This window comes from Podarcis filfolensis (genome assembly GCF_964270895.1).
Source record: "Podarcis filfolensis genome assembly, chromosome: 13".
In the NCBI taxonomy this organism is placed as follows: domain Eukaryota; kingdom Metazoa; phylum Chordata; class Lepidosauria; order Squamata; family Lacertidae; genus Podarcis; species Podarcis filfolensis.
In genome coordinates this window covers 16,456,358-16,482,092 of record NC_139615.1, presented here as the reverse complement: position 1 = coordinate 16,482,092, position 25,735 = coordinate 16,456,358, and the positions used below count along the sequence as shown (strand labels likewise).

The 25,735-nt window shown below is 48.9% G+C and overlaps 2 protein-coding genes across 3 annotated transcripts; both read right to left on the bottom strand.

Moving 5' to 3' along the window:
• Positions 1 to 54: 54 nt before the first annotated feature.
• ZNF865 (zinc finger protein 865) lies at positions 55 to 15,766 on the bottom strand. The gene is made up of 2 exons (XM_083582046.1): positions 13,848 to 15,766; positions 55 to 7,456 (listed from the first exon to the last, which is right to left on the bottom strand). Exons 1-2 carry the CDS (start codon positions 14,110 to 14,112, stop codon positions 4,491 to 4,493), a joined length of 3,231 nt encoding a protein of 1,076 aa, XP_083438172.1. The 5' UTR covers positions 14,113 to 15,766; the 3' UTR covers positions 55 to 4,490.
• Positions 15,767 to 15,887: 121 nt separating this feature from the next.
• On the bottom strand, positions 15,888 to 25,479 carry LOC310747568 (uncharacterized protein). Of its 2 annotated transcripts, none has more exons than XM_083582054.1 (2): positions 24,708 to 25,479; positions 15,888 to 21,991 (listed from the first exon to the last, which is right to left on the bottom strand). In XM_083582054.1, exon 2 carries the CDS (start codon positions 21,947 to 21,949, stop codon positions 20,825 to 20,827), a length of 1,125 nt encoding a protein of 374 aa, XP_083438180.1. In that variant the 5' UTR covers positions 21,950 to 21,991; positions 24,708 to 25,479; the 3' UTR covers positions 15,888 to 20,824. The 2 variants fall into 2 exon arrangements, with proteins under 2 accessions (XP_083438180.1, XP_083438181.1); XM_083582055.1 differs by lacking the exon at positions 24,708 to 25,479 and adding an exon at positions 24,523 to 24,646.
• Between the last annotated feature and the right edge of the window lie 256 nt (positions 25,480 to 25,735).

The following is a 25,735-nucleotide window of genomic DNA, read 5'->3' as shown; positions in this document are numbered from 1 at the left end:
AACAGTTAACAAAACAAGCAAATCTGGAGCCCTCTTAATGCATGGGACATACGCTTTCCAATTCTTATTTTTTTTAATGTTTGTTTAGTCTGTACATCGTAAATCAGACACTTTTAAAACAATAGCTTGGTTTAAAACACAAACACACGCTCCCATTCCCCTAACCCCGACTGAGAAAAACACACGCTGTACAGTTCCCAAAGGGGCACCACCAAGGAGGACGGGACAGGTTATATCGGTCCAGGCCCATCAGCTGCATGGACAATGAGGGGGTCCTATACATATTATATTTTAGTACACGTTATCATAAGGGACTTGAATCTTGGCACCAAAAGTACTGCACTTCCTATGGCCAATGGGAGAAAGGGGTAGTTAGAAAAAGAAGTATTTATATATAAACGTATGTATTTATAGATCTGTATTAATATAAAAAGTCATCTTGCTAACATGATTGCAATGGGTTGGATCCTATCTGCAGCAGGACTCTTCAGAGATCGCAACAGTCACTGGTCTGGGAATGTTCGAGTCCTGTCTCAAAAATGTCCATCTCCCAGCTTGGGATGCGTGGGGAGCGTGGGAAAACATCGCCCGCTGTCAGAACCAGAGAATCCATGTTCCCCAATAATCTGGAGGGCTGATAGAAGTTCAGATGATTGTGTGTCTTGCGGCATCTTAAAACGTCAGGTCTGATGCGAGGAAAAGACAGGAGGATCTTCACAATTCCCGTTCACAGCAGGCAAGGCATCAGGGGTGATGAGAATCTGTAGGACAGCCAGCATCCTAGTGATGCACACACTTCAGAGCTAAGAATCCATCCAGGTATATTTATATAAAAGGCAGAGCAGTGAAGCGGGAAGGTTAGTTGGCAAGTCTTGATTGCACACTCCAACTGGGTCTTCAAAAGTATCCCATTGCCCAACCAGAATTACAACCTGGAACACCTGTCTTTGACCTTAGTCCCTACAGAACTTTCCCACAGAATTCAAGCCACCTCCCGGGCCTCTTACTCTCTAATCCCATGACCTCTTATAGAGGAAAATTAGAAGTGCTGTTCAGCTCTTTTTCAAATAGCATCTTTCACATGAGAGTGAGGGATGGCCATTTCACGTCGCACCAACTATCCAAACCAAACTACAATGGAGAACAGGGAAACATACTTGGAAAAATCAAACCACTCCTAGAATGAAGAATGGGCACAAGCTTCATTTCTTAAGCAAACCTGATCTTACAAGTGACAGCAGGCAGATGAGCAGAGTTCTCTGCTCTCTGGCATTAGAATTTTGGCTGGAAACAAAGAGAGCCATTTTGCCCTCAGCTCCCTCTCTTCACCTGTAAATAAAAAAAATAAAAGGGTGAGTGGGGAGGCAAACTCTCTTTTGCTACTTTCTAACCATTGTGAACACAGGAGGTGATTAAGGGGTGTTAAGATGGAGTAACTGCTCTTCTAAGGTCAGAAAACGTTAAAACCTTTTTTCTTTTTTAAAAAGAACTTTTAAAAACTTATGATTAAAGTCAAGACTACATTTTGTCAACTGTAGGAAACAGAACACCATTCTCATAGGCAAGGCCTGGCTGAATATATTAGCATAAATTTTGTGACTGAAACAGGAATTCCATAGTTGTATGGGAATTTGTCTTCTATATTTTAGGCCTGTAAATTATTCTGGAGGGGGGAAAATCCATTGGAAATCCTGTTATGTGTGAGACAATGTTATGTCGTGGTTTCGAAACATAGTATTTTTGTCTTAGGTCACCTGGGAATGCATAAGACTTGTTTCTCCCTGTCATGTTCCATCATCCATTTGGGAACCTACACTTAAAACAATTTGACAGACAAATCATCTGCTAGATTAGTTGTTGTGAACTCGCTTGTTATTCCTGGGTAATAAAGTAGATGGTATAAACAACAGCCTTTAGTGTGAGAACAGGTCATCAGTTTTGGGGTTACCACGTCTTTCCGTGGGGTTTCCGTGGAAACCATGCTCAACTCAACGCAGAAGCAGCTCTTCCTACGAAGCAGGTATGGTATAAACAAGATAGACTTGTATTCATAAGGAGGGAGGAGAATCTAATATTAAACTCAGCTCTATTGGCAAATTACAAAGTCAGGGAGGGAAAATTCTATATGGAAAGTTTCCATGTAAGGCAGGGAGAGTTATATCCACCACCATAGGGAGAATCCACTGAATTTCAGCTACAAGTTCAGGCCTTAAAACTTTAGTATAAAGATAAAACAAGAAAGAGAACATCCAGTATCAGCCACTTTTGGAGGCGGGACATTAGTCAGTAGTATTTCAGTCTGTCAGAGACGTTAAGATAACTGGGCCTGACTCAACATGGACAAAGAGTTTTCCCCTGGAGTTGACCCAACATAGGAAATGTGGAACCGAGGCTGGAAAAGAACAGGCTGAACCATCTTCCCATCTCCTTTCTGTTCTTCACACTCTTCGTCAAAGAGGACACTGGGTCACCAAATGCTGCAAGGTTTCCTTTAAGAAACGCCCGCATCCCCCAGCCGAGTCCATTTCTATCACAATTCTCTGTCCCCAGGCAACTCTGCAACTTTGGCAACATCCCCCTTTCCCTCTTCTTCCAGGCACTGGGCAACCACACTGGAATAATAAAAGCATCTTTGGGTCCTCCTATCCTTGGACTGTCCATCTCACCAAAGTAGGAACTATGGATGCAGATGCAGGGATGTAGACCAGAAATGGCAAGGAGGCACCTTTGGTATTGCCACCTGAAAGAAAGTCTTCACGCTCTGAACGCTCCAGCATGGAAAAGCAATTAACATTTCCCCGTCACAACTGTTTTATTAGATGCAGAAGGTCAACTTGGATCACGAGGGAGAGGGAGAGGCGAACCACCTGGTGTCCACCGTCCACAAGGGGGCGTGCTCTTAGAACTCTTTGGTTGCATGTAATAAGTCAGCTTCCTCTTCTGCCTGTTCAGAACCAGAGGGTGATGAGCGGCGCCCAGAGAGGGAGCTGGGGAGCCATGCCAGTTTGGAAGAATCCTTTTGACCATACCTGACCAATATTCCTGTTTGGGTGGGGGGAAAGAAGGTCTATGATTTAAGACTGAGGATGAAAAAGTCCCCATGGGGTACTCCAGCCACAAACTAGTTAAGTCTGCCATTTATCTGATGTGAGGGCGCCAAAAGTGTTGCCAAGAACAGGGTGGGCTTGTGGGAGTGGAAGAACTGGGGGTGAAGCACTGGATGTACTGTGCAAGCCAAAGCAACATATCTCGCTGTGGGATGCAGAGCCACCAGGTACGTTTGCTTTCCTCTCTCTCAGCTTCATACGCAACCACAACCATATGAGGTTCTGGCAGGAGGAAGAAGGCAACACACACTAGCTAACTGGTGTGTCAATTTGAAAATTCTGAAAAAGACCACATGGTATAGTCTTTCTGGGCCTACACCACTTCAAGATACATAGCGGGGAAATGACCTATCTGAATGCTCTTTCATATTCAATACTGTATTCCCTGCATGTGGAAGGTATCAGGGAGAAGGCTAGGCTAGAACCCTTCCTCCAGACTCGCTTGTTTCCTATGAGTGTTTTGTTTTTAAAGTGAGGGAGCATTCAGGTTTATGATCCTCCAGCTGCATCATGAAGTGGTAACTGTCCTGGAGGTGGGAAGACAGGTAGATATTTTATGTTGTGGCAGCATCTAGATCATATTGTACGATATGCGAAGTTCAAGCAAGCTCCTCTAATTTCCTACACAGATAAAATGGAAAGGGGGGGGGGAATATCTTCTGTCAGCAACCAGGTCCCATGGGCAACTAAGGTATTTGAAAGAGAACAAGCAGCCCATTGTCAGAGGTAAAGGAAGCACCCAAATCAATGTCTTTCCTCCAGAAAGGAAGCAAGACCTACATGGCATAGATCAGGTGGCTGGGTTCACAGTAAAATTTGGCAAGCGCTCCTGAAGGACTGTACCATGTCCTGCCCTCTACTGAAATTTATGAAATGGCTCTAACACTTAAATGGAGGAAAGGAAGAGCCATCTCTTCCTGCAAATGGGAACCTAGATGGCTTCTTCTCTCTTTCAGTATCTAAGATTATTATTCCACAAGAACATCATTCCTCTGCTCCCACTTCCTGGAAAAGGTAATAAATGTCCATCCGTTCTTGGTAAGAAAGGTAATTTCTATGACAGCCATCCTCTCCTATCAGTTTAGACTAGGGAATCCAGGATGGACAGGGCAACAGCTATTTGTTTGGGGAAAACCAAGGTCCAGGGAGGATACCTAAGTAAACCAATCCTGTGTTGCATCCCTGGTTCTCCGTGGATTGCCCCATGCAATTGTGACTTGAGGACTCTCCCATATCCTTCCCCAAACATAGCATCTTACTGCCATTTTACTACAGGGAAACGCCTGCCCTTGTGGCTTGCAACAGACAGGAGCTAGCCTCCTCTTCCCACCCTCAAGTACCAGGATAAAGGACCGCCCAGATTTTCTTCCCCTGCCCCCAGCGCTAGGCTTGCTCCTTGTGGCCTCCCATGGCGGCAAAGCGCTCCATCTTGTGGATGTGGCGGTGTTTCTTGAGGCCATATGTGTTGGAGAAGGCTTCTCCACAGGTGCTGCACTTGAACGGCCGCCCTCCCTGGTGGGCCTGGACGTGTTTGCTGAAGTACTTGGGGTCTTTGAAGAGCTTGAGGCAGGCCCCGCATCGCAGCTCGCGCTTGGCATCGTGGGAGCGCTGGTGGCGCAGGATGGAGGACAGGTAGAAGAAGCTCTTGGAGCAGCGGTCGCAGCGGTAGACTTTCTCGCCCAGGTGCACCCGCTGGTGCTCCAGAAGGTTGCTGCGGTAGCGGAAGGTCTTGCCGCAGGTGGGGCAGCGCTGGGGCCGAGCCACCACGTGGAGGCGCTGGTGCTCGGCCAGGCTGGACGACTGGGCAAAGCGCTTGTTGCAGAGGGCGCACTTGTAGGCCCGCTCGCCGGTGTGCACCACTTTGTGCTGGCGCAGGTACCACGAGCGCAGGAAGCCGCGCCCGCAGACCGCGCAGCGGTAAGGGCGCTCCTCGGTGTGGCAGCGCTGGTGGCGCATCAGGAGGGCGGCCTCCCAGAACCGCTTGCCGCACACCGGGCAGGAGAAGTGCCGCTTCTGCAGGTGGGTGCGGCGGTGCAGCAGCAGATCATAGGCTCCCGCAAAGCTCTGCCCGCAGACTGAACAGGCCAGCGTGCGCCGCACCAGGTGAACGTACTTGTGGGTCACAAGGCCCAGGAAATGCTTGAAGGTCTGGCCGCAGATGGAGCACGAGAAGCGCTCCCCGCTGGGCAAGGTGGGGTGGTGGTCTTCGAAAGACGTCATGTTGTCGCCACTGGCCAGCCCGTTCTCCAGAGGCGCCACCGCCGCGGCCGTCTCGTCCGGTGGCAGTAGCCGCTCGGGGGCAGCCTGGTGGACCAGCTTGTGCCACATGAGATTCTCAATGAAGCCAAAGCACTTGCCGCAGACGTCGCACGGGTACGGCTTCTCGGCCACGTGAACTTCCTTGTGGCTCATGACGTGGAAGAGATCGGGGAAGCGCTCTCCACAGTCGGAGCAGCCGTAGGTCAGCCCTTCAGGAGGCGGTGGCAGCGAAGGGCCCATGGGTGCCAGCGAGGGCCCCATGGGTGGCAGAGAGCAAGGCAGCTGCAGCCGGTGGATCTGCTTGTGGCGGGTCAAGCTCTGTGGGTAGCCAAACACCTTCCCGCAGATCTCACACTTGTAGGGCCTCTCCCGCGTGTGCACCACGTGGTGTTTGCTGAGGTGGAACGACTCGCGGAAGCGCTTCCCGCACACGGCGCACTGGTGAGGCTTCTCCCCGGTGTGGATCCTCTCGTGGCGCTTCAGCGTCTCCCGGCGCCCAAAGCCGCGGCCACAGATCCCGCAGCAGAAGTTCTTGCCCGCTGCCGTCCCCACCAGCAGCGGGTGACCCAAGAGCCCGTAGGATGCGGGCTTGGTGTCGCCGTCAGAACCGGTAGCCTGCGGGTCTTGTGGGAGGAGATAAGCTCCCGGCGGCAGGTAGGACAGGGCGTTGGTGCCGTCCTTGGGCAGCTGGGCTCCCTCGTGCTGCAGCTGCCGGTGGCGCAGGAGGTTCTGGGGAGCCACGTAGCCCTTGCCACAGATGTCGCACTTGTACTCGGGGCGTGGCGGCAAGGTTCCGGGTGGCGCGTGGGTAGCCTGGTGCTTCAGAAGGTAGGAAGCGTCCCGGAACTCCTTGCCGCAAACCCCGCACTGCACTCGCAGGAGATCCGAGTGGGTCCGCACGTGCCGCTTTAGGCTCTCGCGTCGGTTGAAGCTCTTCTGGCAGACGGAGCATGAGAACGGCTTCTCGCCCGTGTGGATGATCTGGTGCTGGTGCAGGTGGCTTGGCTTCTTGAAGACCTTCCAGCAGAGAGAGCAGGTGAACGGGCCTTCCGCCTGAGCTATGGCAGCACTGAGGGCAGACGCGGCTGCCGTCCCAGCGGATGCAGGAACCACCTGAGGGTTGCCGCTCTGAGTAGGAGGCTGAGCTGCTCCCTCGGCACCAGAAGCAGCAGTTGCGTTAGTGGCAACAGCTGCGGCGGCTGCCGCAGCAGCAGCTGCTGCCGCGGCCGCGTTGGCAGCCGCCGCATTGGCAGCCGCCGTGGCATCCTCGGTGTCCTTGTGGCAGCGGCGGTGCCGGATGAGGCTGGAAATGTGGTTGTAGGTGCGGCCGCAGGTGGTGCACTCGTAGGGCCGCTCGCCTGTATGTACCAACATGTGTTGCACAAGGTGGGACGACTGCTTGAAGGATTTCTGGCAGACGCCGCACGGGAAACGGCGGTCGATGAAATATTTCAAGCGCCGGAAGTAGTTCTTGTCGTCTTTGCCTGCCTGGCTGTCAGTGGCAACAGTGGCTGTAGCTGGGGGCGGGGCCTGCCCACGTTTCAGGCTGCTGAAGAGGTGCTGGTGGCCAGAAAGGTCCACAATGCCCCACTGAGGAGTGTTGTAGGCAGCGGCAGCGGCTGCAGCGGCAGCTGTACTATCAAAGAGAGGCTGGCCTGTTGCTGGCACCACTGCTGGACCAGTATAGGGTGGTTGCTGTTGTTGTTGTTGCTGCTGCTGCTGCTGTTGTTGCTGCTGTGGTGGTGCAGGAGCCCCCGGTTCGGCTTTCTTGACTTGAACGTTGGCAGAAGAGGCAGCCGAGGAAGAGGAGGAAGATGGGCCTTCAGCTTTGGGCTTGGAGGTGCCAACGGCGGTGGGGACACGGTCAAAGTGGGCAGGTGGGGCGGCAGCGGGCGGCTGGGTGTAGTCGTACTGTGGCTGTGGGCAGGGGAGGGCGGCGACTGCTTTGGCGTGCTCGTGGTTGTAGGCCTCCATAGGTTCAAAGCGTTGGTGGTTCAGGAACTCCAAGAAGTCGAAGGGGTAGCTCTGGAAATGCACACCCTCGTCGCTTGCTGCATTGGCTTCCATCTCCGCCCGGGAGGGGGCACTGCCTAGATAAAGGAGAGAAACAGGATACCAACTTAGACACACACCAGACATATGCAGGCCACCAGCACTCTCTGCTGTGGTGGCCCCATTTAAAAAAAATAAAAATCTGTTATGTTACATTTACACAATGGGATGGGTCAAGAATTTTCCAATTTTAAAAAAGAAAAAGTTGCCAGTTGTTAAAATTAACTGCAAAGAACCAACTGCCTTATACCCAGTCAGACTTGTCCACCAAACCCAATATTGTCTACTTCTGACTGGCTGTGTCTCTCCAGGGTCTCAGGTATAAGAATAAGAACCTCGCTGCATCAGATTAAAGGCCAAATAGCCCAGCATATAGTCTCTGTAGTGGCTGTTCAGAAACATCTGCGGAGCTCACAAGCAGAACCTGAAGGCAATACCTGTCTCCTCTGCTGTTGTCCATCAGAGACTGGCATACAGAGGCATGCTGTGTCTGATCCCAGAAGTGGTATAATAGTATATAGCCATCATGACAGCTACCCACCGAGAACTTTATTCTCTGTGAATTTGTCTTAATCTAATTTTAAAGTCACCTAAATTGGTGGTCATCACCAAGGAAATCCCAAGAGAACACATGGGGTAAAGGAGTACTTCCTTTTGTCTGTCCTAAATCTCCTACCCTTCTGTTTCATTGGAAGACCCTGGGTTATAGTATTAAGCTGGCATCATTTTACACACCTCAATTGTGTCCTTAATTGCTTTTAAAAAGGCCCAAATATTGTAACTTTTCTTCATGGGGTGTTTCTCTAGCCCCACAAACCTTTTATGGATGGCATTTACCTGTTCTAACATTCTTAAAATAAACCAGGATATGTCTCAAACCATCTGTGCTGCCTCTAAGCTTTAGTTCCTCCTCTCAATGAGAGCACATGTGACTCACTCTCCTAAGCTTGACAATCCTCCAGTTTTTGAGTGGCAAGCAGGGTTTATATCCATTCAGTACTAGTTGGCTCCAATGCAGCTAAAACATTAGTTCTTTGAATATTTATGGAGTCCTGGTATTAAGCAGAGGTTAAAAAACAGGACTCTCGGAGGTCACAGGTAAAAATCATTCCAAGGCAAGGCTCGCTTTGGGGAGTTCAGAAGCCAGTGCTTGTCCCTGAAGTTTGGGGTTTGCGTATTTAAAACAAACTCCTCTGCAAAGTGGCATTCCTTGCTCGAACATGCTGGGCTCTGCCAATGTAGGTTACCAGGGCTGAAAGCTAGTGTAGAAAGTTTGAGGATGGAAAACTCCATCTTCCCACTCAGCTAAAAAGGTTTCTCATGCCGCCTGAAACCAGCCACTCTTATTCTGCCTAACCTCACAGGATTGTTATAGAATGGCATAGTCCCATACATGCCCCTCTAGGCATGCATACATACATGGGGCTGTCACATTTTATAACAGGCATGGGGGGAACTCAGGCTCAGAGGCCAAGCACTGCCCTCTCTACCCAGCCCTTGGAATTCTACCCAAGTGACACCCCTTTCCCTAGGGCCACGCCCCTTTCCCCAGCCCTTATTTGCATCCTCCTCAAGGGTTTTTTGCTTGGCCGAAAGGTGTTCTGCAACTGTGGTAATGTCTCAGTTGCCTATATGCAGAGATGGGTGGATGTGCTTTTGCATGGCTGGTATACAGCCAACTGTTTGAAGATGAGGCACACGTATGGCACTTTTACCTGCCCCACCCCTTGAGGGAACATGACTGTTGAGCTGAAGAGGGCTCCCCCACCTGTTTTATGGCAACCCAGTAAGATAAGGTAGGCTGAGGGGTCGTGACGGGATACAAACTAAAATGTGTATAGGGTTGATGCGTCAAAGATTCTACCTCAAGGAAGTGGGCTTCTCATCCCTTCTGAATGCTTTCCTACTTGCCCATCTTAGCTAGAACAGTGTGTGCCTTAATAATAAAATATAAACTATTCTGGATTCAAGATCCTCCCGTATTCTGCACCCATAAATGCAGAATTCTGCAACCTGTATGACTTATGGAAATTCATCCAGTTGTGAATATTTTATAAGAAAATGTAAGTACAGTGGTACCTCAGTTTTTGTGGCTTCCGTATTGGGTTTTCAGTTTTTGAACGTTTTGGAACTGGAACGGTCTTCCAGAATGGATTATGTTCGAAAACCGAGGTACTACTGTAAAAGGTCCATTTGAATATCCATATGTAACATCTTATTTGTCTATCTCTGGCTATCACGTGTCTCTCCAAACAGAAAAGCCTTGCACTGTTGTCAATATTTGCTCTGGTTAGGTCTCTGGTGACTTTACAAAGGAAGGGAGTTCCATAAAGGTGCAGTTTGATGACCATCAATAGAGGGCACTGATGGAGAGCATGGGCCACCATTTTACCCAGCAGAAACTTACCACAGTGCGGGGGTACACATGGTCTTCTGCAGCATCTAGCCATGAACAGAAGAGCTTTCCACCACTTCCCTTCAATTTCAAATGTGTCCTAAGAGTCTCACCACCATGTAGGTGGACACTACAGATGTACCCAGGCCCACTGCAGTAAGTTACCATTTGGTAAATCATTGTCATCATCGGTCACATCCACACCATACATTGAAAGCACATAGCTTCCTCCAAAGAATCCTGGTAACTGTAGTTCAACACCATAGAGCTACAATTACCAAACTACAGTTCCCAGGACTCTTTGGGGGAAGCCATATGCTTTAAATGTCTGGCATGGATGTTACCATCCTCTTCCAAGGTTGGGGAGCACAGTGGGATACAGAAAAGCAGGTAGCCTCTGGAGGATGTAGGGGCCAAGCCACGTAGGGCTTTAGAGAGGTCTCACTGCACTGGCTGACTTACTCTTGGGGGGGGAGGGTGTCTCAAGGACTGCCTTGCGCATTAGGCTGGAAGGCACTTCTGTTTAGGAAGCAGGAAACCCGATGTAAATCATCACATATGATGATCACATACGCATGTGTTTTGTTTCGTACAGACACAGCAGGAAACCATAGCCTCCAGTATAATGATCACACATATATCCATCTCCATGTGCACACCCTGGAATGCTATGGCCTTCGAGTGTATGTACAACCAACAATTAATGTGATATGCAAGATCACCACATCTGATTATATGAACACAAGCTTCATGGTTTCTCTTCCAAATATGCACTTTCCACAAAGGAATAGTCAAATGTGAGACCCCTGCAAGAGAAAGGGGGAGGGGTGGGGAGTCAGCCACTTCAGAAAGTAAAAAAATAAAAACCTTCTTGTGGGTTCTTAAGCTTGCCTCATTTCTGTAGTTACTTACAATGCCTCTTGCATTTACCAACTTTCTGCATATATACTTACACACAGAGAGAAAACTTTCAGAGTTTTAAAGTATCAGGAAATACTTAGATAAGAATCCCAAATACCCACCCTTTCTCCACCTCCCTTCTTTCCATGCAAGACAAAGATAAGAAGTTGTGTAGTACACAGCACTGCTATGCACCGCCCATTTCCAGCCCAACCCCCTCCATTAACAAACTGCCCTAGATTTAAAAGAAAACTGGTCTAATTCAGCAAATGGCAATGTAGTGGGTTATAATGCAGCAGATGTAAGATTTAGAAGCCAGGGGTTGGAGGCAGGCTATGTTAGCTGAACCTACTTAGGTCTCACTGAAATCAATGGCAGAAGATAGTCAGACATGCTTAATTCCCTCTGAAAACAATGGAACTTAAGTTCAGCTAACTTTGTCTGGATTCAGCCTCAGGTCTCCACATTTCTCATACATGAGGAGTGGAATGCACTGCAACAGGAACCGATGGAAGCCAAGTTCTCTGAAAGGAGGCAGAGTATTCTACTACAGCCACTTTTATTTAATGCCAGCCATGTGCCGGGAGCTGTACTGAATACAGACATATCCCAATGCCTATTGCTGGAGTTATATTAAAAAATACAGATTTTAGTAACAGTGCAGTGTCTGCCTTATTTGCATCTACCTTAAATGGGGCAATGAAGCAGAGGTCTGGGAACAATGGAATACGGTGGTACCTCTGGTTACGTACTTAATTCGTTCCGGAGGTCTGTTCTTAACCTGAAACTGTTCTTAACCTGAAGCACCACTTTAGCTAATGGGGCCTCCTGCTGCTGCCGCGCCGGCAGAGCACGATTTCTGAAGCAAAGTTCTTAACCTGAGGTACTATTTCTGGGCTAGTGGAGTCTGTAACCTGAAGCGTATTTCACCCGAGGTACCACTGTACCAAGGATGAGGTAAAGAAAAGGAGGTAGCAATGGAGGCATGGATAAAGTGAGGCCAGGATCATCTAGAAGAGGGCTGCGAGGGCCTTACTGGATTTCAGGGGTGTGGACTGGGCTGAAAGAATGACAGCAATGGAGGAATATAGCAGCAGGACAAGAAACCAAGGAGACTGAGGGTGGAGGGCTGTGAACTAGGGTTCCTCTGCCCTTGAGAGAGGAAATGGGAGTCTTGTGCATCAATTTAAACCCATAGCACTAGGAGGCAGAAATCCTGGGTTATGTAACTAAGCTTGCTAAGATACTTGGCAGCCAAGTTCCATTATTGGTTTAACCCTATACATCTGGAAATGTCATGGATCTACCTCTCTCTTTTGAGGGGGGATTCCCATTAAACCCCACATGTAGAAGGCATTTTTAAGAAACACCATAACTCCAAGAAAGCCCCCCCCCCATTTTTATCCCTCCCCTGAACACTTTCCAAGTCAGGAATTGCCTGTTAATTCTCCACAAAGGGTCAATTCAAACACACAATAACTGAGGCAAAGCAGTTGTGGTGCAGGGACAGAGACACCTGAAAGTTTTTCAAGTGGTGGCACAGGGAAAAGAATGAATGAAGAATATTTCAATTGGCTACATTCCCAGATGATAATTGCATCCTGTACGAAAAACATACAAATCAGGGAGGAGGCAGGTGTAGTTAAGATGTTTGGGCTACACCCAGTGACATAGCCAGAGAGAGAGAAATAGAGGACCAAGAAAAAATTTCAATATCAAGCCCACAATGTTTTGTATAGATCCTTATCCCTACTCATCACTAGCAGAACAGAGTTAGTCATAAAAAGATGCACAGATAAGGAATTTTGCTTAATCCCTATGGGGCACAAGATAAAACTCTTTGTGCAGCAATTGGGGGGGTGTGGGGGTGTGCAAAATTACGTCATCTCCCATTACAGAAGGATCTGGTTAAGTAGACCTGAGAATGACCTTTTCTTCATAACCTGAAGAGCTTCTGCCAGTTTACAATTCAGGGCAGCAAAGTACTGCATAACCCTGGGCGTGAAATGGGTGGGAGGCAGCAGAAAGGGCTCTAACTGAAACTGTGGAAGTCCAGTCATTCCTCACACTGATGAGGAAGGGTACAAGACGCACCTGGGGCCTGCAGTGGGGCAGGAGAATGACATAACACATTTACCAGTCAGTGGTGGGTAAGAATAGTGTGTTGAGGTTCAAGAGTAGCGCTGTGAGGGTTATACCTCTGCAATCTGTGGATGGAGCCAGAAATAAATCTGTTTGGGAAGGTGGTTATCACTCAGGTTTGAGTAACACTTTCTTCATCCATTTTTTTAATGCATACTTTGCATTGCAAGGGTTGGACAAGATGACCCTTGAGGTCCCTTCCAACTCTACAATTCTATGAAAAAGTCCCAGGATCAACCTATTCCATATTCAGGGAGGTCTGGGAAAGACCCATCTGAATCCCTGGGCAGTTGCTGCAAACCACTACTGTGACCTAAGTGGACTAATAGTCTGAAATGGTGTCAGGCAGTTTCCTAGACATTAATAAAATAGCATGGGGGGAGAACCAGGACGAGAACACAGTGTGAGGGAAGGTGCTTGCAAGAGGCAGCAGGGTCGCAAGCCTGCAGTAAGTAGAAGAGGCCCCATCTATATTGGGGTCGATCTAGAATTAGTAATGTGGTGTTGACCACCAAGGTAAAATGCAGGATGGGGTGGGAATCTGACTACATCTACGGGGAAAGCGGCGGATACACGAGAGGCTTGAAGGAAACAGTCATCCGTGCTAGGTTATAAGGTTAAAGATTAAAGTCAATAGATGGGATGAGAATTCCAGCTTGAGGTTGGATGTGCATATGAGTTGGCGGGGAGGGGAGCGAAGGGAGAAGTGACATAACGCAGGTTTCTGGTTGGGGGCCAGCTGTGAGGCTACTGGATGCAGAAGGAGAAGAGGGAGGGGCGGAGGGAGCGGGTCGCGCAGGCGAACCGGGCGGGCGGGGGGCGAACCGAGTTCGCAGTGGCCGGGCGGGCGGGCGGGGGGCGACGAATCATGGGACGGGACGGAAGTTAACCCAAGCGAGGGAGCGGGCTGGCGGGGAGGCCCTGGGGCCCAACCTATGCGGCCGAGCGGGGGGGGGGGGCGAGCAGGTCTGGCTCCAGGACGGCGCACTCACCGGTGTGTGGCGCTGCCCCAGCCTCCTCCGCGCCCCCAGCAGGGGCTGCTCCTTGTGCGGCAGGATTGGTGCTGGGGGGAAGCCCCCTGGCCCTCGCCTTGCCCCCAGCGGACGCGGGGGGCGTTTCTGGTCCCACTGGGGTGGGGGGTGGAGGGGGCACTGCCAGGCTGCAACTCACACAGGCCCGGCCGGAACCGGAAACCTCCCTCCCCAAGGAAGAAGGCCGTTTCCTGCCCTCCCCTCGTACCCACAATCCTCTCCGCATTCTGACCTCCCCTCCCTCCGTTCCGTGGCCCAGAGGCCTTTGCGCGCGAGTGAGCGAGGGCGCGTGCTGGCTTCGGCTCCCTCCTCCGCTGCTCCTGGGGTAGCGTCGTATCCTGCCGCCTCCCCGCTCCCCGTGTCCCTTTGCTGCTGCAATTCAATGCCATGCAGAAATAGTGCCTCGTCAGGCGTTCCTCAGCGCGTGGCGCGACCCCGCAGCGCCTGTTTGCAGCCCGGTTGGGGTTGCCAGTTTGCCCGGTGTTGGTTGGCGTGTTTTCTGGCATAGCCTCGCCGCCTTTAGCAGGTTGCTTGACAGGCAGAAAACACCAGCAGGAAAAAGCTTTTCCTGACATGGAGGCGAAGCTCTGAGAAGCCGCGTTTTTGCCATATAGATCTGCCTGCCAGGCAACCGGCAAATGGCACAGGAATTGGGGTGAGCGAAAGGAAGGATGGATAATGGGGCTGCAGTTTTAATTTGCTGTTGTCTTGCTGAGTTATATTATTATGTTTATTTCTTGGAGTTTTTTAATTGTATGTTGCCTGTGAATTAGTTTTATTCACACTGCTGGACACCATCCTGGGATTTTTTGATTTAGCTACAAATATTTTAAGTAAATGAATATTGTGGGGCATGACTGGCTCTAAAGTAAATGTCTACGTACTTTCTAAATTGAAACCTGTCAGGCGGTAAGCCCCATTGGATTCAATATGACCGACTTCTGAGAACACGTGGTTAGGATGGTGTTGCAAATTACCAAGAGCACTTCATGGAAAACAACAGCAAAAGGACCTGTGGCACCTTAAGAGCTTTTGCCACAACAGTTGATGCAAAATAACAGGCACACAATGAACCAGTGTGATACATCCTGCCTGCTTAATACAGGTATATCAAGAATGTAATCTTCAGTTACTTCTTAAAAAAAAAAAAATCTAATGCCCTCAATGACCAATCAGCATTCAAGCAAGTGAATTGGAGAGTCAAATTCTTCACCCAACAGATTTTTCATTCTGCAACATCAACTCCACTTCAGTTTGATGAGTACTGCCAAGTGTGGGCTGCAAATGTGCACAGAGCAGGACCAAGGAGGAGGAGACTATTTCCCCATCCTCAGAAAAGCAGACTTAATCACACAGAACAGCAAATTTCAGTCTACTTTACTCTGCTCACCTTAAGAGGTGCCACTGTGTGCTAGAATGGAAGAAGGGCTCACAATGCTAAACCTTTTGAAGTTTTGGCCCTTAAAGTTGCTAAATAGATTTCCATTGGAGACTCCACAAAGGTTTGGTAAGTTCCAGGAACTTACACTTCACATTTATGTATGATACAGATATAGCCCACCTTATCAGTTAGCCTCAACCTGGGTAATCACTGTCACTGTATCCTCAGAACTGATCCCTGAATTGTGACCATTATCTCAGGTTAGGAGAGATGCCCAATTTTCTGCTCAAAAATACTGGCACTACTGATAGCACTTTGAGCATGTGGAAATTGTAAGGAGGTACTTTTTAAAAAATGCATTGATGCTTGTGAGGGGAAGCGTCCCTTCTCTGAAAGATAACTATCTAAAAAGTAGCAGGGAGATAAAACACGGAAGAAAAATTCTAGTTATATAGCCTACTCTTATATAAATTTGGCCCAGTGAAATTCCAACTGCTTGTAAACCATCTGCAGGCATGGCATCTAGCAAGGAGCCCTGACCCCGCTATTTTTAGATTAAATATGTGTATTACCAACACTCAAGTCTTCCATATCCAGAAACACAGGAAACCTGAGGGGAATTTTATTTAGTCTGTTTATTTAAGGGTTTGGTTTTTTTTTTATCCCACCGTTCAGTCCCCAAACTGGGCCCTCAAGGCAGATTACATAATTTCTTAAATAAAAATACAGTTATAAATACAATAAATGTATAATAAAGGGACAGACCAGAACCTTTAGGTTTTAAATAGCTCTAATTTGAATGGTTCTCTTTGGATTTTGTTGTGCGTGTGGTTGGAGGAAGCGGGGGGTGGGGGGAGAGAGAGTACTAAAGGTACAGATAACCTCACCTCCAGCTCTTAAGACTCTTGTCTCTCTCTTCTCTCTCTTTAAGGCGTGGTTGACACATGCCTATTTATCATCTCAGGACTGGAGCATCAACTCTGCATGTGTGAATTAGTGAGCCAAACAACCACAGGCAGAACTTCCATATCACTTCACCTCAAACACAGTGCCATTAAATTACAGATAGTAGGCCAGGGTGTTTGTGAGCAAATCTCCTCCCAAGCAGCCCCGCCAGCCTGCCATTTTGAGCGACAATATTGTGTGGATAAAGGTCCTCGTGGTGTCAGTTCCATCCTCACAGGGAACACCACAGGGTTGTCTATCTTTAAAGGTGGCATTAGCTTCCCAAAACAAACCCCCCCCAAATTATCCAAACCAGCAGCCACCATGGGGCGTGGACTGGACCAGTGGTTTAACAGATGTCTCAAGCTATCTCCCATAGGGGAGGAAAAACCCAGCTGGCATAAACAATACTGGCATGGCGTATTACACTGAGAGAATCCCAAATCCCAGCTTCCATAATTTTGTTTCTCTTTTTTAAGAGCTTCCTTTCCCCGTGGCTAAAAAGGAAAACAGTGATGCGATAGTGTGTTTCCATTTAATCCTTCTGCAGCCTTCACGACAGCCAAGGCCTTGAGGCCCTTCTTAACAAAGATTCTGCTTGTAACAACCCAACTGTGCGCTCAAGGTGGTCTCCATGGCAACAAAGATAACTTGGAGGCCTGGGCATACAAGACAGCCCTGGAGGTAGTTCAAGGCAAAAGCTTGGCTCCAGTCCTCCAGCTCACATGCAGTTTGTGGAGGGAGAGAGAGAGAGAGAGGGAGAGCCTTTGATGGGAAGAGAGGCAATCTTGTTGGATGGGCTGCAAGGCCTCCATGAAACAAGGCGCCATATTTTACAATGCTAGTCAGGTTTCAGACCTGGAACACACTGTCTTCATCTCTGGTGGCACTAGGGGGAGGAAATTAGCTGGGGGAAAGGGCTTTAAGTGGGTAGGCTCTCTCACATGTTTCAGAGGGCAAAATGGAAAACAAAGTTTGCTTGCTTATCCACCAGCTGCAATTTTGAGTGGCCTGCCAGGGCCAGCTACATCAGTGGAAGGGAGGACGAGAAGATTATTATTTTCAGAGCGGGTGTTTACACATTCTTCCCCTGCCTCTTGTAGTGTTGTCTGTAGAGAATAGAAATGACCTTGATAACAGCACAGCTAGCATGAGCAAGATTTTAGATATTGGCTTCCCTTTTTAAAGCTTAAAAAGGCGTGACTAATAGAGTAGGGATGGGAGACTGTGTGTGTGTGTGTGTGTGCGCGTGCGCACGCCACATTGCTAGTTTTAATTTGCCTTTCTGCTGAAAACAGGCACTCACACACATACATGCACCCTCTTGTCCACTCATTTCATAGAATTATAGAATTGTAGAGTTGGAAGGGACCACAAGGACCATCTAGTCCAACCCCCTGCAATGCAAGAATTTTTTGCCCAACACGGAGCTCAAGCCCATGACCCTGAGATTATCTACTGACTGAGTAATCCCAGCTTCTGTCCTCCCTCTCTCTGACAGACACACACACACACACACACACACACACACACACACGACACACTTGTAATGAAGCCTTCTCTGCTCCCTGTTAGGCTTTTGATACAGGAAATTAAGCTTCAAGAGAAATTCTGGAGGTGCAAGCAGTGGTATCTACAAAAATGAATTTTTGAGTGCTCTCATATCTCCTTATGCAGACTGTTCAACCCATGTCACCTCTTATCATCTGCAATTTAGAAAGGTGGGGGTCCACATCATTTTCAGTAGCATGGAGTGACTACAACCAACCCTGCTTTCTCCAACTGCCACAAGGATGTTCATAAAGTTCTCATTTAGCATCAGCTTGGACAGACACCTTGTCAGACACACCACTTGGAACTGAATCAGTAAGGGAATTGGTCTATGTCATTAACAGTGAGCAGTGGCTCACCTTGCAGACTGGACCTCCACTCTTGTTTTCTCTCTGAGCTGCTGTAAATCACTGGTAGGAGTGTTTTGCAGTGCCATGAAGAAAACCACTTGATAGTGGCAGATCCATATGGGGAGCCACTGTGCATTCATAAGTTGTGACTGAGCAGCCAACAATTTCTCAAGCTGCTTCTACACTGCTTGTTACTTGTGTAATAAGAACTTTGTTTAGGAAAGGAATTGCAAGGAAGCAGCCATAAATGAAATGGGAGACTCAACCCGCAGTTATGATTGTGAGGAAGGAAGAAAGGGAATGTTAGCTATTTTCATATTGACGTAACACAGAGTACAAGGATGTGACCTTGTAAGCAGGTCATTGAATGCTTGTGCAATCACGCACCTGGGCAAATCTCAGTTCAGATCAAGTGCAACAGCATAAAGACAGGAGAAAACATCCAACCCTCATGTACATCACATGCCAAATATATGTAAAATAATTATAAAAGTCCGGGTTACGGTAATATGACAGTGTGGTCTCACTTCTGCAGACATTGCCCCTTTTTGGATTCTAACCATTTCTTGTATGAAAAGCCTACACTTTTTAAACAGAAATAATGGAGAATCACCATGCTGATTTCTCTCCATCTGCAGCATGCTCTCTCATACTCTTCCTCCCATGTGTTCTGCCCTGTAAGGGATGCCTTGTGTTTGATTAGGGAAGTCGCCTTCAAAATGTAAGACACATTGCCAAAGCTCAAATTCCCCTTTTGCTTCCCTCCAAATATATCCTGATTGGGACACTGTCCAACCCAAGGCAATTTGCTACCAGAGGTGAAGGACAAGATGGCGCCTCCTCTCATTCCATGCACAGAAACTAAGAGGACTGGCAACTAACGGGACATCAGCCTCTACCACGCTTGAGGTCAGCAGACTAGTTTAGAAGGTGCAGAGCAGGTTGTATGCCACACACAGATGTGACCTCCAACACTTCGATGCCACTCCACCTCCCCATAATCTGCTGCTCCACTCTGCCTAATGGTAGGGCTAGCTCTGTTTGGGACCATTTAAAACAGCCAGTGGTGACTGTCACACACTGGAACTGGTACAGCAGAAAGCAGAGAGCCCAAAAGTAGATGGAGCCAGAGCCAACGAGATACAGAGCCAAATAATTCTAGTTTAGTCCCTATTCCTTTCTCCTGGTGAGTTCTACAAGGGGCAACACAGAGACCAAGGAGGAGGAAGCTGCTACAGGCACAGCCACCCCAGGCTGCTTGTATGTAAGAAGGCAGGCGTCTGGCAGCTGGTTGGAAGCAGACTAAGGTTGGTGGGCCATTGCCCTATTTGCCCTAATGGGGGCCTCCACTGAAAGCAGCCATGTTCTTTCCCAAAGAGAACACTGTGAGTTTATGTAAACTTGCTGCCTCCCACTTCTTTTAATTTGCTGGGCGGGGGATTGTAGATGAGAAGCCCAAAAGTATATGGGTTGAACAGTCTACAAGTACAGTAGTGGGAAATGTAAGTTCTGTGAAGGGGCTTGAGATTCCTCACAGAATTTTCAGCACTTTTCACAAAACATTGATGTTTCAAGACTTTATCCAGAGAAAGCACGAGTTAACATTTGTGGTGCAGTGGTAGCACCGGCACATCTGCCCTGCTCATTCTTTGTCAAGATCTTGCTTCATGCGGCACTCTGGACCAGATGATGGCCTAACACCTCAGCCCTAAACACATTTATTTAAAAGTAATTCTGGCTGATTTGAATGCAATTTACTTGTAAGTGTATGTGCTTAGGACTAAGGTATTAAGCGCACATCATCTCTGGATGTTGAGAGGGAAACAGGGGAGAAATCTGCAGTGTGTAGAAGGGAGGGATTGGGGCCTGTTGTCCTTCCCTTTGTCCTTCCTTTCAGTCCTTCACTTCCAGACATGTATTCAAATTGGATCTCTGCCTACACATTAGGATTTTGCCTCACACCTATCGAGAAGTGCACACACATATACACAAAGACATAGAACTCCACATGTACCCAGATTTTTCAATTCCCTCAAACTCTAGACTCAAGCACGCACATTATGGGCTGAGGGAGAGATCTCCAAACCTTAGATCACACTTTTTGGAAAGATGGGGGCGGGGGAAGAACGGGGAAGGAGGAAAAAGGAGACAACTGCTCTTTTGCATATGTTAATTCATTGAAAAGTTTGCAAACTTGAAAATGCTCCACTGCATGGAGGAGCCAAGAAAGCAACTCAGAATGGGGCAAATAATCTTACAGAGGACCAACGTGTATCGGCATTTTGTTTGGTACAAACCGGGAGAGGAGCACATATCACCCAGTGCCCATTCCTCTGGGAAACCACAAGAAACAGCAAATTCCCCAGTTTCATTTGCTATACTCTGCTACAGAGTTTAACACATAACACTGTTTCTCCAATCCCTCAACAGCTCCGGATGCCATGATATAATTGTTGGAAGGAGGGGACAGTCATGTTTCCCTGTCCACCAGTAGCATTCTCCAGTCTTTGGTGATGCCCACCCATTGATACTTCAAAGGCCATAATATTCTAGAGCAGCTCTAGGAAACGGTCCTATCCTCAGTCTTATGCCCTCGCTTGAGGGGGCGGGAAAAGTCTCAATGCAGTTACAGAGGTTTAAGTCCTTTTAGACAGTTGCAGAGCAGAGTACATGTCCCAGTCCCTGGTGCCCCCCCCCCAGTCTTTGCATATTTATGAGGGCTGGATCCCAGGCTTGTCTTTGTCCTTGCTGTGTTCTGTCTCTGGTATCTGTGACATAGCTACTGGAGTGCTTCCTGCCCCGCCTTCTGCAGCTTCTCCCCAGTGGCTCCCATCCCCGACCCAGTCCTCCACCGATTCATTGGTCCAGCCACTCCCAAGTTCCTCCGGCCCCCAGTCACCGCTTCCCGCCACCACTTCCGATTCCCAGTCTCCTGCCGTCGTCCAGCTGCCGCCTCCCTCCTCGACGGAGCGCTGGTAGTAGGTCTCACGGGCGTGCTTGCGCTTGGCGTGTCGGCGGAGGGTGTTGCGCTCCGTGAAGCGCAACCGGCAGATCTGGCACTGGTACGGCTTCTCCCCGGTGTGGACTCGCTGGTGGCGCAGGAGCTCCCCGGATTCCCGGAAGCCCTTGCGGCAGACCGGGCAACTGAAGGGCCGTTCGCCGGTGTGGATGTGCTTGTGCCTCTGAAGGTGCGAGGAGCGCTTGAAAGCCTTGCCGCACTCGCGGCACACGTACGGCTTGCTCTCCGAATGGGTGATGCTGTGGCGCTCCAGGTCCGACTGGTACAGGAACGTCCGTAGGCAAATGGGGCAGAAGTACAGCTGCCGGGGCGGCGGGGCTGATGCCAATAGCTCGGGCTCAGAGGATTGCATCTGCCCAGCCTGCTCGACCTCTTGGCGGGACACAGTGTGGGGCACCCCTTCAGCATCAATCAACACCATGGACCCTTCGTCTGCAGCGTCTCCCTCTCCTGGCGGATCAAGATGCTTGGAGGCCGGAGGGGAGGCCTGTGCATTGGACCGTCCCCCTCTGTGCCTGGTCAGCGCCGAATGCAGTTTGGGCCCCCACAGGGCAATGCTGTAGATCTCGGGATGAGAAGGCCTGTCCTCTAAGGCCGTGTGGTTCTGGGGGCTGTCATTGCTGAGTGGGGTCTGCATATAGTGAGCCCAAGGAACTGGGGGGCAGGTTTCTATCACCTGGTTTTCAAGCCCGACGCTGCCATGGTTTTCCGCTCGTGGCCAACTACTCCCGCCTGGCACCAGCACCCGAGCCTTTGCCTGCAGCTCCGCTGGATGCCCATCACCCCTGTCGACATGCCACCTGTGAGATGGCTCCATTGGGCACCAGGAACAAGAGCGCGTTCAGCTACAGGGACATCGCTGCGGAGACGGGAGAACAGTGAGAACCACAGAGAAGCCCACCAGGAAGACCCCGCCACCCCAGCAATGCATTTGGTCTTCTGCAAAAGTATAAGCGCCACTACCATCTTTGCATTTCAGACCCCGAGAAGACATCCAAGTATTCATTCCAAAAGACATGGGGTGATAGCCAACTGAGCCACACTCAGCGTAGGCCCACTGATTTCTGTGGGTCTACTCGGAGTATGACTTCGTTGGCTAGTACCCTAGGTGCCTTAAATTACAGTGGCAAAAAGCACTGGGGCACCTTAGAGATCAAGAGTGCAACATTTACGGAAGTGATTCCTTTTGAACTCAGCAGGGTTAACCCTCAAGCTACATAAACTATGAATGAGATTCCAATTCCCCAGCCTCCTCACCAGTTAATGCCTCCTCCAAAGTGGGCTGAAATCTAAAACATTTAAAAGAAACCCTAAGTGTATATGTGCACTCTGTGCACACTTACCTGAATCTCTAACCGTATGTGAAGTTCTTTTAAAATATACACTGAATTGTGGGTGTGACTACGCACTAGAGCATGGATATAATGGTGCACAGTGTCTGCACATGTGCACAGTCTAAATTGGTCTTAAGAGAGTCTTGCAGATAATATCTTCCCTTGTGGATGGGAATGCAAACGTGCATATGTCTACAAGGTATCTGTGAGCAAAAACATATACACAAAGACATGCATTTTACGTCTGTGAATAACTGTGTGTACAGTTATTCACTGTACATTCATGACATTTGCATGCGAGTGCACCCTAACTTCATATATGAACATGCACTGCATCAGCAAGAGGGTCTGTGCTACTCATACTTAAGATATGTTAACACCAATAATCTAATTTTAACCATCCTGCCATACCCAGAACCCAGGACAGATCAAGCGTGCAGTTTTCCTCCAGCTTTCAATATGCACTCATGAGTGAAGTGGGAATTCTAAACTGAATTAGCCATTCCAAGGATGCAGATTGGGTAGCTATTCCAGATAACTGAGAAGAAACCAAGTTTGATCATGCATAGGAGGTGGGGGCTTTGACTCTGAGGCAAGGATAGAAAGAAGGAGATTGCAATTCTATGTGTGACCCTTGCCTTATATCCCTTATTGCAATTCTGCAATGTGCATCACGCTTTTGCAAGTAGAGCAGACTTGTTTACAGACATTCAGGAGGAATGCTTAGGACATTTGAATATGTACCCTAAACATAGTTCACACAAACTATGTAATTCCCAGGGCTCCTTGGGGGTTGCCATCTATCCCCAAGATACAGCAGATGTCAGCTGCAGAAACTCACTTGCTTATCTGCTGGGAATTACCTCTTGCCATTACTTAGATGTAGATCTGTATTACCAGGAGACAAACCTAGCAGGTATCTCTTGGCACAGCTATAATGCAGGACTCAGAGTTGAGTCTGTTCTGCTCTGGAACCCATTTCCAAACAGCCCTAGAAAACAGTCTAAGCAGAATATTAATACATTTTTAACTGGTATCTGCTGATAAAGAGCAGTCTCCCAGCCTCTCTGCAAATACTTTCTCCAGATGCTGCTCGTCCAGTTCTACAGAAATATGTTGAAATACAAAATAGAACCGACTAGAACGGCAATTACATTTTGCACAGATCTGAAGCTTGGCAATGTTTCAGTGGATTGCGTTTGAATTCTGACCATTTTCTAACCCTACTTTCAAAATTTAACTTTGAGAAATACTTTTTAAAAACAACCCTGGTTGATTCATTTTAAAGCTATCATGCTATGCATCAGGTTGCCAAATCCAGCTCTTTTGCACTTTTCTAAACACACAAACAAATGCTAAAGTCCAACAGCATCCACTACAGGAAATGTTAAGGGGGAAAAGAAAAGATGAATAGGGAGAGTATAAATTCACCATGTTGCTGTCAATTTGAATTAGGAAAAGAGATTCCCCCATCAGCAACATCCAATTCATTTCATTTCCACAATCCACCAATTCTACAGATTGTTAACACTGGATAAAAGGGAGTCATGCACAGTCTTTCAGCTAAATTCCTGTGACCAAGTCCCTGTCACAGCCATAACATAAGAACCAGCTTCGTTGCTTAATCTGAACTGAGACTTTGGCAGCCTTGGGCCAATGAATCTTCCAGAATCTAGCGACAGATTCTAGAACGATCCTGAGTGCCCCCCTCTTTTGTGTTTTGTTTTTGGGCTGATTTTGCTCGACTATAGGGAAGAGGGCACCTCTGGGCATGTGCTGAGCGCCCTTCCCTCACTCCCATCCCGAGCCAGCCTGAAGGCATTTGGGATTATTTAAATAATAATAATAATAATAAATAAACAGAAGGGGCTTCTAGGGGAGCTGGATTCCCCTTGGATAGGGAACGGTAAGAGGGGGAGGAATGCATTAGAAGAACCATTTGCGTTAAAATCATCTTCATCACAATAATCCCCGGCTCGACCCCGATCCTTTAAACGCAAACAAGTCTCGCTTAAAGGGAGCAGACCCGTTGCAATGCAAACCATCTCTCGTCCACCTCGCAGATCGAGGGTCCTGCTCCCTCCCTTCCTCCTTGCGCCCCCAGCCTGCAGAGAAGCGCCCGGAGCTGCAAAGCTTTCCCCGCCCGCCCCATTTCTGATCTAGGCTGGGCAGGAAGGGGGAGCGGGGGGCGAGAGAGAGAGCTACCCACCCAAACCAGGAGGCATAGGCAGCGGCTATTACCTGTTTTGCATTGTGATCTGCGGCAACTGAAGGTTTCAATGGGCCGGCGGTGGGTGGGGAGATGAGCGTCCGGTGGGAAACCTCTCGCCGCCCGGCCGCTGCAGAACAAAAGAGCCGGGCTGGTCGGAGCCGGGCATCCGGGAGGCGCACGGACCCAGCAGATGGACCCGGCGGAGAAGGCGAGCGCGCCAGTCGGAAGCGCCTCCTGGGTCCCAGCGCCGACCCGCCAGTGCCTTGAACCCCCCGGGGAAGGTTGGAAAGACTCGGGAGAGCCCAAACCAGGGTTGCCTGCTCAGTGCAGGGGGGGTGTTGAGTCGTCGTCGTCATCCTGTTCCTTTAAGAGTTGCAGAGAACGGAGATCCCCCCCCCCTCGACGTGGCTTTTCCCACCACAGCGCTGCAGTGCTGGGAGAAACAGCGTCTGACAGAATGCTCCCTTCTATGCAACTCTTTTAAAGGGACAGGGGTTGCGTGTGTGCCAATTCCAGTTCGACGCCTCTTTGGGAGGAGGATTCACGTATCGGAGGAGCTGTGGTCTTCTTCCATGACAGATAGCGCCACATTAAATCAGCTGGTCTTTCTGGTGCCAAAGGACTCTTTGTCGTGGAAATCCAGGACTTTCTGTTTCTCCTCGTCGCTTGGCCGCCTGCGCTGATGATGTTAAGGGCACACACACACACCCCTTTCCCATGCTGGGAAAAGCTTCGCTTGGAACACTGTGTAGAGTTCTGGTCTCCACAACTCAGACAAGATGTTGTAGAGCTTGAAAAGTCCCCGCCGACACACACACACACACACACACAAAATGGAGTGCTTTGAGCTTCTTAGTTTAGGAGGAAAGGGCATTTGGTGCGGGGAGCATGGTAGAAAGATATAAATATATGCATCTTGCGAACCTGGACAGCGATAAGCAGTGGCGTAGCGTGGGTTGTCAGCACCCGGGGCAAGGCAAGTAATTTGTGCCCCCTAACCCGTGGATTTGCGCCCCCTAACCCGTGGATTTGCGCCCCCTAACCCGTGGATTTGCGC

Bases quoted from the DNA above. Each gene is read 5' to 3' on its own strand.
- LOC310747568 (XM_083582054.1), bottom strand. From the start codon at position 21,949: ATGGAGCCATCTCACAGGTGGCATGTCGACAGGGGTGATGGGCATCCA.
- ZNF865 (XM_083582046.1), bottom strand. From the start codon at position 14,112: ATGCGGAGAGGATTGTGGGTACGAGGGGAGGGCAGGAAACGGCCTTCT. The intron at 7,457-13,847 runs GTGAGTGCGCCG...TCCTTTATCTAG, and splicing joins TGGGGCAGCGCCACACACCG to GCAGTGCCCCCTCCCGGGCG.